Raw genomic sequence first — 13,971 nt, 5'->3', positions numbered from 1 at the left:
AACCTAGATTAAAGTTGAGGAATAATTAAATATGGAGGAGGAAGAGGCCGTCACCAACGAGGATTAAGCACCGCCAGTGGGTGAGGATAGTCGTGCAAGAAGCATTGTGGTTGTTATAGGATTTCTCTCTTTTGAGCCTTTTATATCTGTGTAATCTTGTCATGTGATACTAATTTCAAAAATATTTCGACCACATTATCAGCCCAGTTTCATTTCCATCTGAGAAGCATTTCCTTTAAAACAAGAAGTGAGTCTGACATTGTGAGTTCCTGAAAAAAGCTGACCATTTGATAATCGCTAGGTTTCCACCCAACGTGAGGACATGTGTCGTTGACTCACAACAGGAAGATCTTGCGGTTGATGTCGGGTCTGAAGGGGAAGGGCGAGGGGAAGGCCTCCTGGCTCAGCAGGCTGTCGATCTGGTCCAGTGGCGTCTCCTCTCCATCCTCCTCCAGCTGCTGCTGCTGCCACGTGGGGAGAGTCTGGATGTCCACGAACTGGGAGCGAGCGCCCAGAGGATCCATCCCTCTCTGGATCTACTGGCTGACGCTAGAGCTGCAGGCAGCCGGGCTGCGAGCAAAGAGAGGGAGACTTACTGGATTAAAAAATTAGATATTGGTCTTAGTTTTTCTAATATTTGTTTAGATCTAAAGCAATGATGACAATAATTGTATTTAGTCCTTATTTCAGCTACATTTAGATTCATGTATTCAATCATTCTTCCTCTTCATTTGTATGTATGCGTCTCTCCATTACTTATTTTGCAGAGTGGAAATGCATGTGCAAATCTTTGTATGACAAGGAAACAGGCTGAAAAAGGACAGATGGTTAGGCAATACAAGTCTGAATTGCTTAATCCGATTTACTATAAATAATCTCTCAATTGAAATTCCTTGGAAACAGTATAAACATTAATATGTCAGATAATTATTCTGCTTATCAATTAAGACATACAGCAGTGCTGAATGGTCCCTCACTTTTTGCATTTATATTCAATCAGCATTTCTCCGCTGTTTCCTAATAGTGCACACATGATGTCTAATTCCATTTCAGCTTGTTAAAGGGTTTGTTTTCTGAATACAATTACTCTTATGGAAAGTTCTGTGAAAGCAGTGCTCCTAGAATAATGGGAGAGTCAAAATAAATTCATTAAATGAGCATCTCGTATCCTTAGTGTGATATATAACTACGCTGGATAAACAGCTATTATACATATACATACTAAAGTAATAATACAAATATTTTAATGTTAATATTTAAATACATTGATTTAAAAAAAGGTGTGTTTACAGAGATTTGATTTAGATGCATGCAATCTCAGCCTGTTGTCCCTTAATTACTCAGACTGAGCAGGTCTATTTTTAGCTGCCTGTTCTTTGGATGGATTGTTGCAGGTTGGTGTAAAATAGCAGCTTTGGAAATAAAACCCCTGCAACCCGACTCTGCAGGACACCAAGACATGTTGTTATTTGAGTTTTTGTGATCTTTTCTAGCATCTTTGTGGCAATAATCATACACAAAGATGCTGTTCTTTAACTTTTACTGTTTGCTAAAGACAACGATGGCATTATTATGATTAATTAACCGCTACGTTGCTGCTCTGACAGCTGCATAATGAACTTAACCAACAACAAAAAACAGGTTAATGAGAAACAAAGGAAACAGTAGTGCTACTGTCAAAAATGTGATTTCACACAAATAGGTGAACAGTGTTAAATCTTCCTAAATATATTTACGACGACCCCAAATAGGAACATTTGCTTTAAAATCGATTATGTTTTGGCCTGTGGACCAAAGAGCAGCAGTTCAACACTCACCTCGACTGCTGTATTTCCCCCAGGCAGCTGTGATGTACACGCCAAAAAAATAATAAATAATACATAAATCTTGACACGAGTATTGGTAAACTCAAGAAAGAGTGTCTGTCCCGAGTGTCTTCATATAAGCGAGCAAAGTTATGGAAAGAATTGTCAAAACAATTGGTTTAAAAAGTGCCAATTTACCAGTTTTCCACATTTAGCCTGTATGCTAGGTGCTTATTGCTGCAGCGTCAAAGTAAGGTAAGGTACACGCAACAGCATCCGGTTAAGGATTTCAGAATAAGAGTCCAACGTCCTCACGTATTTAATTGAAATTCAAAAACATTTGTTATTCCAGGGAATAAACGAAATGTGAGAATTATAAAGTACAATAAAATAGAAAATGTTAAATACAATATTTGTCTCCAAATGTGATAAGGAATAAAATCACACATTGTGGAAGGTAGAAATAAAAAATAAAGTACTTGAGTTAACGGCTTCGTATATTGGAAGTTTTATCTCTGAAAATGGAAGACGAGTTAACTGCTCACTACGATCTCAAACACAAAAAGTAAATACAAAATCTCTCCATACATTTTTTAAGATAACACAAATGCTTGGCTTATTTATATTTTATGTCTGATGTTTTCCCCAAAAACTATCTGTAGGTTTCAAGTTTCCATTTAGTTGTTATTGTGGGTATGTTTCATGTAATTGTTTTTGCTCTGCTCTTTCCCTATTGTGAGTCTACTGTATTCATGTTCTGACTTCAAAATAATCCACCGTTTATTTTTAGGGGTCCATACTAGCACACTTCCGGTCCTGTTCTAGTTGTTTTTGTTGAACTTAACGCTTCTGTTCGCCAGCCTCTAATCAGCTGACTATTAAGAGGAAAACACTTCCGCTGTGGTTGTGTAGAGTACCTGTGAGAAGTCACTGTATGTTTTAAAAACTGGGAGCCAAAACCAGTTAAACAAACACAATTGTTTGCTACAATAAAATCCGAGCATTATTTTAAAATGTATTTTCCTAGAAGTCTTTCGCAAGTCAAGTGTGCTGGTTTTGGCAGCGCAGACAAAAGCAACAGAATGCTCGAGCAAAATATAAGAGATAGTTATGCACCTGTTTATTGTCAAGTGTGTCTTTATACATTTACTTTAATCATAATCTAATCAAAATCAGAATTCGCTTTGTTGTCAAGCGGGTTTCCACATAGAAGGAATTTGCCTTGGTGCATAATAGTGCATGGACAGTATGATGTAAAATAAGTGCAGATATTATAAACACATGAGTAAGTGTTTTTTTTTGTGTGTATTTATTACTTTTGAGGTATTAAAGGTAAAAAATATTCTCTCAACCACTATTATGATGGTGACAATATATTTGCACCATTTGCTCATACTGTCAGCATCGATGTGTGTGTGATCGACTGGTTAGGTCTGAATCAGCGTAGCTGGGAGGAAAACACAAGTGAAGCTAGCAGCCGCTGTTCAGAGGTAAGATAATCAAATAATATATACATTTAAATGTTTTACGCTTCAGTAATACATATTTACTGCATGTCAAACATAAATGGACATAATTCTAAGTTAAAAAAGATTTTTTGGAGCACAGTTAACCCTGGAACTTCTCCACGTGGGTTCAGGAAGAAGCGTTGTGTCCTGGTTGGGGGCACTCGATTTGTATTACAACGGTCTGTAAGCGGGCGGGGTTTGCCGCGTATTGAGTCAATTTACGTGTCTGTAGTTCTTAACTCCGACCATATCGGATATTTTATGGACCAAAACAAACGCTCATCTGACTAAATAAACTAGCATGCTTTCCCAAGCTCGAAGGCTACTAAAAGTAAGCGTTTAGGTTAATTGTCGCTTATTTAAAACCATTTATTACTTACTTAAAACCGGGAATATACCTGTAATGATATTAATGTGACACAATCGGAGATGAAAATTGCAGGAAACTCTATCTCTATTTTGACCACCACAGACACATTACAGTAATAGTGTCATGTATACATTATTATCAATGTTGGAAGAAGAATTGCGAACTTTTACTCAAGTAAATGTACTAATACCACAGTGTTATAACTCAAAGTTACAGGTTATAGTCCTGCATTCAAAACTTACTCAAGTAGGCTAAAGGTACAACAGTATCAGCAGTAGCATGAATATATATACTTAAAACTACTGAAATGATTCATTATGCAAATGGTCCATTTGATATCAAAGATACTGCAGTTTGTGTTGTTTGCAGATGACACCAATTTCTTTAGTTCAGGAGATGATTTAAAGGTTTTAGCAGAAAGCATTGTAAATGAAATGGCCAAACTTAAAATATGGTTGAAAGGGTGAAAAGGGTGAAAAAGTTTCACTGTCAATAGATGGAGTTTGTATTGAAAGAGTGTCTGAATTTAGGTTCTTGGGTGTGACAATGGATGACAAATTGACATGGAAATCACATATAGCACCTGTAAAAAGAAAAAAGGTGTCAAAGAATATTTCTGTTTTGAATAAAGCAAAGTATGTGTTAGATTACGAGGCAATGAGAATTCTATACTGCTCACTGGTTTTGCCATATTTTAGCTATTGTGTGGAAGTGTGGGGCAACACGTACATGAGTAATATAAATCCATTGTTTAAGTTACAGAAAAGAGCACTAAGAATTATCCATAAAGTGGACTTCAGAGAACACACAAATAGTCTGTTTATCAAGTCAGGACTTTTGAAACTTAAGGATTTAGTTGAGTTCCAGACACTACTAGTGATATTCAGGGCAAAAAGCAAAGTATTACCAGAACATTTACACACATTGTTTGTTTTTAGTTCAGAGGATGAGGACCGAAGAAGGACATTTCATTTTAAGCATCAGTATGCACGGACAACTTTAAAGCAGATGTGTATTTCAGTGGTTGGAGTCAAACTGTGGAATTGTCTACAGAATGATTTAAAGGGTTGGATAAATATTTTTCAGTTCAAGAAGATGTATAAAGAAAGAGTCACTAAACTTTATGAAGTGGCAGGTAATCTGTTTCCTTAGTTGATTGTGAATTAGTGTGTATGTCGCTTGTTTCTTTTCTCACGTCACTGTAAGGATTTGTTGTAAGTAACTATAATTGATAGACCATCTATTTGGATTGTTTACTTATGTTATGGGTAAGGGGCAGGCAAAATAAGATGTATTCTTCTCCCTGCTCCTTTTCACTCATGGAATGTGTAGAGTTGTGTTTTGAATGTGAATTGATTTTCTTTTTTTTTTCTTATGTTGTGCATCATCATGAGCGGAACAAGTAAAAATGAAATGAAATATTCATATAGTGATGATGATAGTATTACCTTTTTATGTTCTAAATGTAATGGGTAGCTTTCTCTATGGTAATGGTCATAATTAATTGGTCAATGCATATATTGTTTTAATAATCTAACTCTTTAAAATAAATAAAGCAAAGTAGGATATGGTTACATTAAACTAAAATGACACCTTTTTCAGAGTGTGATTAATTCCAGATCTCTCCTTTGTTGTTGTAAACAGTATCCAGAATTACCTGAGGCTGACGGTCATGGGGTTGACCAAGCAGTACCTGCGCTACGTTGCCAGTGCAGTGTTTGGAGTCATTGGGAGCCAGAAAGCCAACATCGCATTTGTGACGCTCAGAGGAGAGAAGGGGCGCTATGTCGCTGTGGCTGCATGTGAACAAGTGTTCATCTGGGATGTCCGAAAAGGAGAGAAGGTGAGATTTAAACGTCTTGAATGATCATACTAGTGAATAGTTCTGGGTCGCCTGGAAAAGAGTTTTCCAGATCTTACCCAGCGTCTCTCTTTGTGTGCAGGTCCTGATCCTGCAGGGTCAGAAACACGAGGTGACCTTCCTCTGTCCCTCGCCCGATGGCATCCATCTGGCCGTGGGTTACGAGGACGGAGCTGTGCGAATCTTCAGCCTGATGAACGGCGAGAGCAACGTCTCCTTCAACGGCCACAAGACAGCTGTCAGCGTCATGCAGTACGACGCACTCGGGGCTCGGCTCGTCACTGGATCCAGGGTAAGCAAGGAGTGTTAAAGAGACGGCAGACTGTAAGATCAAGCAGACAAAGTATTACACATATGCAGCTTCCTAAGAAGCTGATAAAATCAGTAGGATATAAATAGAAGTTCTTTGAGCTTGAGGGTGTGAAAATCCAGAATTTAAATAATGAATCAACCTCAATTTCCCTCGGGATAAATAAAGCTTCTTGAATCTTGAATCTTCCAATCTAGTTTCTGAGCTACTGGCTTGTTGTCCATTTGTTTAAGCGAGAGATAAGCATGTTTTTACGCTTTTCTCCCCCTCAGGACACCGATGTGATCGTGTGGGACATCATCAATGAGTGTGGGCTGTACCGGCTGAGAGGACACAAAGACGTCATCACTCAGGCCTTGTTCCTCAAAGATAAGAACATCCTGGTGACCAGGTAACACAACCTTTACCCTATGTATAACAATAAGCATGTGTTTCTGGTAATTCAATACATAAATAGTCTAATTAATCACATTGTGTGACTTTGATACTTGAATAATTAAAATAGTATTCCCTTTGGTTACAGTTGAGGCAAGAGGAACAATACATAACACTTTCCCTTAACTGTGTGTGTGTGTGTGTGTGTGTGTGTGTGTGTGTGTGTGTGTGTGTGTGTGTGTGTGTGTGTGTGTGTGTGTGTGTGTGTGTGTGTGTGTGTGTGTGTGTGTGTTTTCTCTCCCCTGCAGCTCCAAAGACAGTTTTGTGAAGTGGTGGGATCTGGACACACAGCACTGCTTCAAGACCATGGTGGGCCATCGCAGTGAGGTGAGGGGCTTCATACTCTATATTCATTAACATTAACAAAGGGTTTGAAGCAGCGGGAACTTAAATTGCACAACACAGGAACCAAATCAGCTGAATGGGAATTGTCACGTGTCAACCATCAGTGTTGTCTCACTTCTCACTCGGTTCCTCTGGCAGCTGAAGCCGAGCTAATGTGGTTTCAGTCCCCTGAGTTTTTGCCCTAAAGTGTACTGAATTGTACTTCTGTTGGCGACATGATGCGAGAGGAGACGGGATTAATTCATTTAGCTGAGTGGAGGCTGATAATGAGATCATTGTGACTGCTCTTTGAGGAATAATATTCTCAGCAAGACCATGATCTAAATCTCAAAGCTTTAGAAACAAGACCAAGTCAAAACGTGGGTTCAAGAAGAACACATTACATTACAAGTCACATGCACACATCGTGTTGCATTTTAGGTAACTTTGCTAGATAAGGCGTTTGTGCTGCATCCTTGTCATGTCCATATAATGTGAAAAATATGTTCCACTATATTGAACATTGCGTCAAATCAGACGATAACTCAGAAACAGTTATCTACAAAAAAAACGATTTAAGGTCAATATTTTTTGTTCTACCTGAATGAATTTTGATGAATTTGTGTGTTTATTTTCTCTGTGTGTCAGGTGTGGGGCATGGTGCTGCTGAACCAGGAGAACAGGCTGTTGACGGGATCAGCAGACAGCGAGCTCCGAGCTTGGGACATCGACTACCTAGAGGAGGTGAACACAGCGCGACACATTAACCCAAATACATCCTGCTCCCTGTGACTGGTTTATGCAAAGGAAAACTGGGAGATTAGCTGGAGCGCTGTTAGGGACCACGGTTAAATACAGCTTCACCGTTTTAAAAACCTAAACAAAATGTCTGTCTGCTCAGGAGAAAGCTGAGGGGGAGCCACAAGTGAAGAAGGGGAAATCTCTGCTGGATGATGACGACGATGAAGACAATGAGGAAGGGTTGGATGAGAGTCCTGAGGAGGTAAAAGAGTTCATGCATTCCCTGGGGAAAGTACCGTGTTAATCAGATGAGTACATGGATTCAGTCTCATAGAGCACTAACTTTGCTTCCCCTCTCTTCCTCTCTATCAGCGGATCCTGAGCTGTAAGAAGGCCGGCTCCATCCTGAGAGAGGCTCGAGACCGAGTCGTCTCTCTGACAGCGGACGCCAAAGCCAGAGTCCTCGCCTGCCACGTGAGTCTCCTCCTGTTCCCTCTGAGATTTCAGAACATCTCTGAAATTCACAGTGCAGAATATCAGGGTTTCTTCAGGAATCATGAAATATCTGTGTTTTTAAGGCAATTCAAAACACACCAAGTGAAAACAGACCAAAATAGTAGGCTTAGTGGTCGGTTATTTTCTCTGTTAGTTGTATAGGGATGGCTTAATGTTGTCTCTAACGTTGGAATTACAAAGAGATTTTCCAAATTGTTGTTTAGTTTTTTTTTTAGCTATTAGTTGGCTTTGGGTATAGAAGAATTTCTGATGGTTAACATTTCTCTGTCCTCCATCAGGGCAATGACTCAGTCCTGGAGCTCTTCACTGTGCTGACAGAGGAGGAGGTGCAGAAGAAAATGACAAAAAAGACGAAGAGAGCCAAAAAGAAGGCGGCAAAGTAAAGAGAAGTGTTTTTCATTTTGAGGGTTTCATGTTGCACAGCTTCTCATATACTTTAATTAAATGACATCATCTACCACTGCACCCCCTCCTGTATGTTATGGTGCTGCTGCTGTAGTGTGTGGGCAGTAGCTACTTGCTGATGTTTGTTATGGTCTGCCCCCTGCTGCAGAGCTCAGGAGGAGGCAGAGGAGGAGGCAGAGGAGCCGCTGGTGGAGAGGACGCTGAAGGACGAAATCCTCAGACTGACCAACATCAAGGCGTCCGCCAAGATCAGGTCAGTGAAGCCGAACGAATCAGCAGCTTAGAGGCTGGAGAGGGGTTCGTGTTAGTCTTATCGTAGTAATTTCTATACCTCCTCACCTGTCTCCTCCTCCCCCCTCAGATGGGTGGACTGCCTGTCCTGTGCGGGGGGCGAGCTGAAGGTGGCGCTGCTGCTGCAGAACAACACGGTGGAGACCTACAGCCTGAAGACTTCCGACAACACGCCCACAGCCAATAAGACATCCCGCCTCACGCTGGGAGGACACCGCACCGATGTCCGCACGCTCGCCTTCAGCTCTGACAACCTTGCCGTCCTCTCTGCCTCTGGGGACACCGTCAAAGTGTGGAACAGGTGAGGAGTCCTGCACAGTAGAGGGAGAGAGATGTGGATACTTTGAATCACAACTCAATGCAAAATGACTCTCATGAATGTGAAACAAACTCTAAAATCTGAGTTATTGTGTGTTCCAGGTCGACTCTGCAGGTGATCCGCACCATGGCCTGTGAGTACGCCCTCTGCTCCCTCTTCGTGCCCGGAGACAGACAGATCATCCTGGGAACCAAGGTAACAGATCCTGCCTTTTTATTAGGGTCTGTTTTGTGTTTGTATTTGTAACTTGGCTTGGAAAGGCAGACAGGGCTGCCAGTTCAGCTTGTTTACCTTATACTTATGTGCTGTTTTTCCTGTCAGAGCGGGAAGCTGCAGATCTTTGAGTTGGCCTCTGGGAGCCTCCTGGAGACTGTGGATGCTCACAATGGAGCTCTGTGGTCCCTGTGCCTCGCCCCAGACCAGGTACACCACCTGCAGACACACCTGTTTCATAATATCTCCTACCATGTCAAACCTTTACTCTAACCAGCCGTCCTTTTTCTGCTTTCTCATTTGCTGTGTGTCGTTATTCCTGTAGAGGGGGATTGTCACGGGAAGTGCAGATAAGAAGGTGAAGTTCTGGGAGTTTGAGCTGATAAAGGACGAGGCAGGCGGACAGAAGTAAGACCACACCCTGCAATGTTCAAATACCAGTACAGTTTATTTTGGACCATCCTATGTTTCATGCACCTCGAATTAAGTGCTCAACTACAACACAGTACTTCAGATGTTGTCTCCTGGGACAGAGATGATAGAAAAAACGGTCTAATTGTTTGAGTTCAGCTTTAAATGTCAGACAATTTAGTGTTATTCTACGTTATTTGGCTTTTTACTTGCAAAAGGTAGAATAACGGTAGTCAGCATGTTCTCCCTACTAAATATAAATGTGTCAGTTGTAAATCTGTTGCTTGTGCTTGTTTTTATTGGCTATATCTGGGAAGAACACGAAACTGAGAGGCATTACTCACAGTGAGTATTTTTTGTGTACGTGCTACAGGCGGCTGACACTGAATCACACGCGCACGCTGCAGCTGGAGGAAGACATTTTGTGCGTGAAGTTCTCTCCTGACAACCGCCTGCTGGCCGTCTCTCTGTTGGACTGCACCGTCAAAGTCTTCTACACGGACACACTGAAGGTACACTGAAACACGGCTTACTAAGTGTTTCATTTGTTCGTTAAACATTAGCATATGTTATTTTGTAACTGGACATTTCTCCCTCTCCCTGCTTCAGTTCTTCTTGTCTCTGTACGGACACAAGCTGCCGGTACTCTGTCTGGACATCTCACATGTGAGTACTCTCAAGCTTTAGCGAGTTATAAGCTGAGTCCAAAGGAGTTACTCCAGATGCCCGACCGATGTCCCCTTTAAGAATCGTTCTCCAAATTTGTGCAGCCATGGATGATTGTAAATAGTTTCTTGGTTTTGATATTGGTCTCCACCTTTTCTGTCAACCAGGACAGCACATTAATAGCCACGGGCTCCGCTGACAGGAATGTGAAGATCTGGGGTTTGGACTTCGGCGACTGTCACCGCTCCATGTTTGCTCATGACGACAGGTACCGCCTGTGAACACACACCCAACATGTGTGTCATGTGTTCTTTGGACCAGAAAACAGTTTTTTACGATCAAATATAAAGTGGTGAAATAATGTTTTAGGGTTCCAGCTATGACCAGTTTGTTGTGAGTTGTTTTGGACTCTTGTCAACTCCGACTGGGACTTCCCAACACCTTCTGTTCCATTAATTATTGTATCTTAGTTATTTTTCAGCTAAGTCAACATAGTTGTATTACAGACGTCGCTTCTTTATTTCTTTCAATTTTTCCTTACCTTAGCTCTGAATTTTATTATATTTTTTCACTTGGCTGACTCTTCCCTCTCTTCTCCACAGCGTCATGTTCCTCCAGTTTGTCCCCAAGACTCATCTGTTCTTCACAGCAGGGAAGGACAAGAAGATGAAGCAGTGGGACGCCGACAAGTTTCAACTCATCCAGACTCTAGAGGTGACACTTTGCTCCCTAGCTTTGATATTTACAGTGTCTTCTAGCAGGCTGTCTTCATACCTCAGATATTGAAATTCAGGACTGACAGTACATCCAATAGTTGTTGATAAAGTATAAGTTAAATACAGCTGGATTAATAGGCTGAAGGAGCACATCATCGTACGTAAAAATGAAATCTCTGACATTTAAGACATCAGCTGTTTACTCGGGTGTGACGTTAAGAAGTGACGTGGAGGTTTGTAGTCGATCTGTTTCCCCTCCAGCTTGACATTTGGTTCTTCTCTCTGCCTTACAGGGCCATCATCGGGAGGTTTGGTGTCTGACCATCAGCCCAAACGGAGACCACATTGTGTCGGCATCTCACGACAAATCCCTGCGTCTGTGGGAGAGGACGAGGGAGCCCATCATCCTGGAGGAGGAGCGAGAGATGGTGAGAAGAAGAGGATAGATCAGACACATAAACACCATGCTTCTTCTTCTTTAATCTAACCCTGTTCTTTCTTTACAGGCGAGAGAAGCAGAGTTTGAGGAGGACATGGCCAAAGGAGATGTGCCAGTGGTGAGCGCTCAGTGTTTTAACATTTTTACCAGACATGACCTACTTCTTAATAATTAAAGTAATACACTAGTTATTTTAAGTGAGCATGGTTGGAATTTGGGTTTTTGTCCCTGTAATATAACTGATGCTGCGTCAGTACCAATTCTTGTTTGAATTTCGAGCTAAAGAAGCATTACAGAAGAACATTTATAACAAAAACTGTAAATAAGAAGTGGATGTTGGATATGTGAGGCATTACCTTGTTTTATCTGCAGGTTCCAGGAGAGACAGAAGGAGAGGCAGCACCAGCCGGCAAGAAGACCGTGGAGACCGTCAAAGCTGTGAGTGGTAGCATCAATTTCATTCTCCCTCTTATTGTTGGATGTTGCTTGGATGTGAAAATTTAAAGTTGTATAGTTCTGTTAATGTTTATAGCTAGTGGAATTCATATATCTCTGCCACAAACATTTTAAAACTGGATTATTTGAAAATTCAGTTTGAGAATTGGCTGTTTTTTTTGTATTTTGTTGATGTTTTGTGATATCTTTGCAGGCAGAGCGAATCATGGAGGCTCTGGAGATTTACAGAGAGGAAAACAGGAAGATGGAGGAGCATAAATATGCCTGTCAGAACGCAGCTAACGAGGTAGAGAAACGATCCAGTAACCCTTCTCTTTTATACTCTCTGATTCTGCCAAATACATTAAACAAACATCTTGATGTTGTTCTGCAGATTCCTCCACCGAAACCCAATCCTATCCTTGTGGCCTTTGGAAACGTATCAGTAAGTAGGACAGTGATGAAGAATAAATATTTAGCCAACATTCCCAGTAACTGAACATCGGTTTCACTTATACACCTAAAGGTATTGTTTTCAGAGGTACTTAGTTGTCTGTCTCGTTTTCTCTTCCAGCCTTCTCAATACGTTTTAGACGTCATAAAGAAGGTCAGATCGAGGTAAGATGTGAGCCCAGAGTGACCCAAGACACAAGATGTTTAACTCTGATTTTACCCATGAAGCTCATCCTTATCTACAGATCTGTTACTGATATAATCACATGGTGTTGTTTTGTGATCCTCAGCGAGCTGGAGGTTTCTCTGCTGGTCTTACCGTTCCCGTACATCCCAGATCTGCTGAAGCTCTTCAACAGCTACATCCAGCAGGGCCTGGAGGTGGAGCTGGTCTGCCGCTGCCTCTTTTTCCTCCTCAAGTAAGAGCTCTGCCTGTGTGTGTAGAAGGAAAATGGGTTTGTGTTTGGATATTAAGTAAGATATTTGTGGTCAAGGGTTCAGAGATTTGGCAGCTTGTCATTTGTTGCAACATTGTGCAAAATATGTGAATTGAAAACAAAGGAAAGCCCCAAAAACAACAGGTTTACTCTGCATCTCTGAGCTATTTTTTCACTTTCAAACATTTCCCAACAAGCTAGTTGCATGCACAACCAACTGAGTGTGTGTGAGTAAAATAAAATCCCACAGTATGGATTGTTTTTGCAGATTGTTCTATACTTTTTTGGTCCAATGAAAGATGTAAGATTAAAAAGGTCTTCTATTTTCCTTTCATTAATAATAAAAAGGTTCAACAGCCAGCGGAGTTCCAAAACACATTTTGAACTATTTAGATTTTAGTGTCTGAAAGAAAATAACATTTTGTATATTGACTAGAAGAGTTCTAGCTTGTCCATTGCTAATCTAAAAGTGGTAGAGCAAATGTAATGGTACATGTTCTTGTTGCACAGCTGCTGATTGTTCCGGTGATACAGTTTGGGGCTAACAGTGTTTTTTGTTGTTTCTTTTAAGGATCCACTTCGGTCAGATCTCCAGTAACCAGATGATGCTTTCCGTCATAGACGAGCTACGGACAAATACTGTCTCAAAAGTGCAAGAAATCAGAGTAAGTGACATCCGAGAAGAGAATTCTGTGACGGAGGAAAGCTGCCCGACTCAGATTATTGTCCTCATTACATCGTTACATTTCTTGCTTTGTGTCTCAGGACGTGATGGGCTTTAACAGCGCGGCGCTCCAGTTCCTGCAGCGGGAGATCGAGAGCAAAGAGGACGTGATGTTCTTCGCTGACGCCACCGGCCAACTGGACGAGAAGAAGAGGAAGAGGAGGAGGAGGGAGCGAGCCATCCTGACCATCGCTTGAATCAAAATGGACATTTTTGTGTGTAAACACCTTTAGGTTTATTCTGTATGTTATGTAACCCTGATAGGATGTAATGCAGTGTTATTCAGTAGCACGCTTCGTTTCCCAAATAAACGGTCTGACTTTTTCTCACAGTACTTCATCTTTTACTGGGGGGGCTTTCAAAACAAAGAGCTGCAGAGTGAAATATAGTGCGTCTACACAGCGGTTCCCCCTGCAGCTCTCTATAAAATACATCCATACGCGCTAAAGCCTTAAATAGATGCATTTCATGTCAAAAGCAGCGCTCCCTCCATGATCACCACACACAGAGGATAGGTTTGATTTAAGCTGCTTTCTGTCCTACGGGCCTAAAGGGAGCCATTCAGGCCAGGAGCAAAAGATGGTCGTTTTCA

General features: G+C 41.3%; 2 protein-coding genes and 1 long non-coding RNA gene across 5 annotated transcripts in view; 1 reads left to right on the top strand and 2 right to left on the bottom strand.

Annotated features, from left to right (window-relative positions):
• Positions 1–2,056, bottom strand: part of gdap2 (ganglioside induced differentiation associated protein 2) — a 29,777-nt gene extending 27,721 nt beyond the window's left edge. For both annotated transcript variants that reach the window (XM_063888290.1, XM_063888291.1), the window contains exons 1-2: positions 1,818–2,056; positions 340–570 (exon numbers count right to left, since the gene is read on the bottom strand). In XM_063888290.1, coding sequence (XP_063744360.1) covers positions 340–524 — 185 coding nt within the window. In that variant the 5' untranslated portion in view covers positions 525–570; positions 1,818–2,056. The remainder of the gene's footprint in view (positions 1–339; positions 571–1,817) is intronic.
• A 1,164-nt stretch (positions 2,057–3,220) lies between these two features.
• wdr3 (WD repeat domain 3) lies at positions 3,221–13,713 on the top strand. 2 transcript variants are annotated; one of them, XM_063886993.1, is made up of 27 exons: positions 3,221–3,295; positions 5,328–5,526; positions 5,627–5,836; positions 6,127–6,245; positions 6,538–6,616; positions 7,262–7,357; positions 7,515–7,616; positions 7,727–7,828; positions 8,149–8,249; positions 8,424–8,528; positions 8,637–8,867; positions 8,987–9,080; positions 9,207–9,308; positions 9,424–9,506; positions 9,883–10,021; positions 10,119–10,175; positions 10,343–10,443; positions 10,778–10,889; positions 11,185–11,319; positions 11,398–11,448; positions 11,703–11,768; positions 11,980–12,072; positions 12,160–12,210; positions 12,340–12,383; positions 12,509–12,637; positions 13,227–13,320; positions 13,421–13,713. In XM_063886993.1, the coding sequence occupies exons 2-27, from the start codon at positions 5,356–5,358 to the stop codon at positions 13,574–13,576; spliced, it is 2,823 nt and encodes a 940-aa protein (XP_063743063.1). In that variant the 5' UTR covers positions 3,221–3,295; positions 5,328–5,355; the 3' UTR covers positions 13,577–13,713. The 2 variants fall into 2 exon arrangements, with proteins under 2 accessions (XP_063743063.1, XP_063743064.1); XM_063886994.1 differs by lacking the exon at positions 3,221–3,295 and adding an exon at positions 3,624–3,644.
• LOC134866830 (uncharacterized) lies at positions 8,155–11,262 on the bottom strand. The gene is made up of 3 exons (XR_010166077.1): positions 9,177–11,262; positions 9,011–9,068; positions 8,155–8,877 (listed from the first exon to the last, which is right to left on the bottom strand). It is a non-coding gene; the product is annotated as an uncharacterized LOC134866830 (long non-coding RNA).
• Positions 13,714–13,971: the final 258 nt, after the last annotated feature.

Source organism: Eleginops maclovinus, chromosome 7 (assembly GCF_036324505.1).
Source record: "Eleginops maclovinus isolate JMC-PN-2008 ecotype Puerto Natales chromosome 7, JC_Emac_rtc_rv5, whole genome shotgun sequence".
In the NCBI taxonomy this organism is placed as follows: domain Eukaryota; kingdom Metazoa; phylum Chordata; class Actinopteri; order Perciformes; family Eleginopidae; genus Eleginops; species Eleginops maclovinus.
This window is presented reverse-complemented; position numbering and strand designations above follow the sequence as displayed.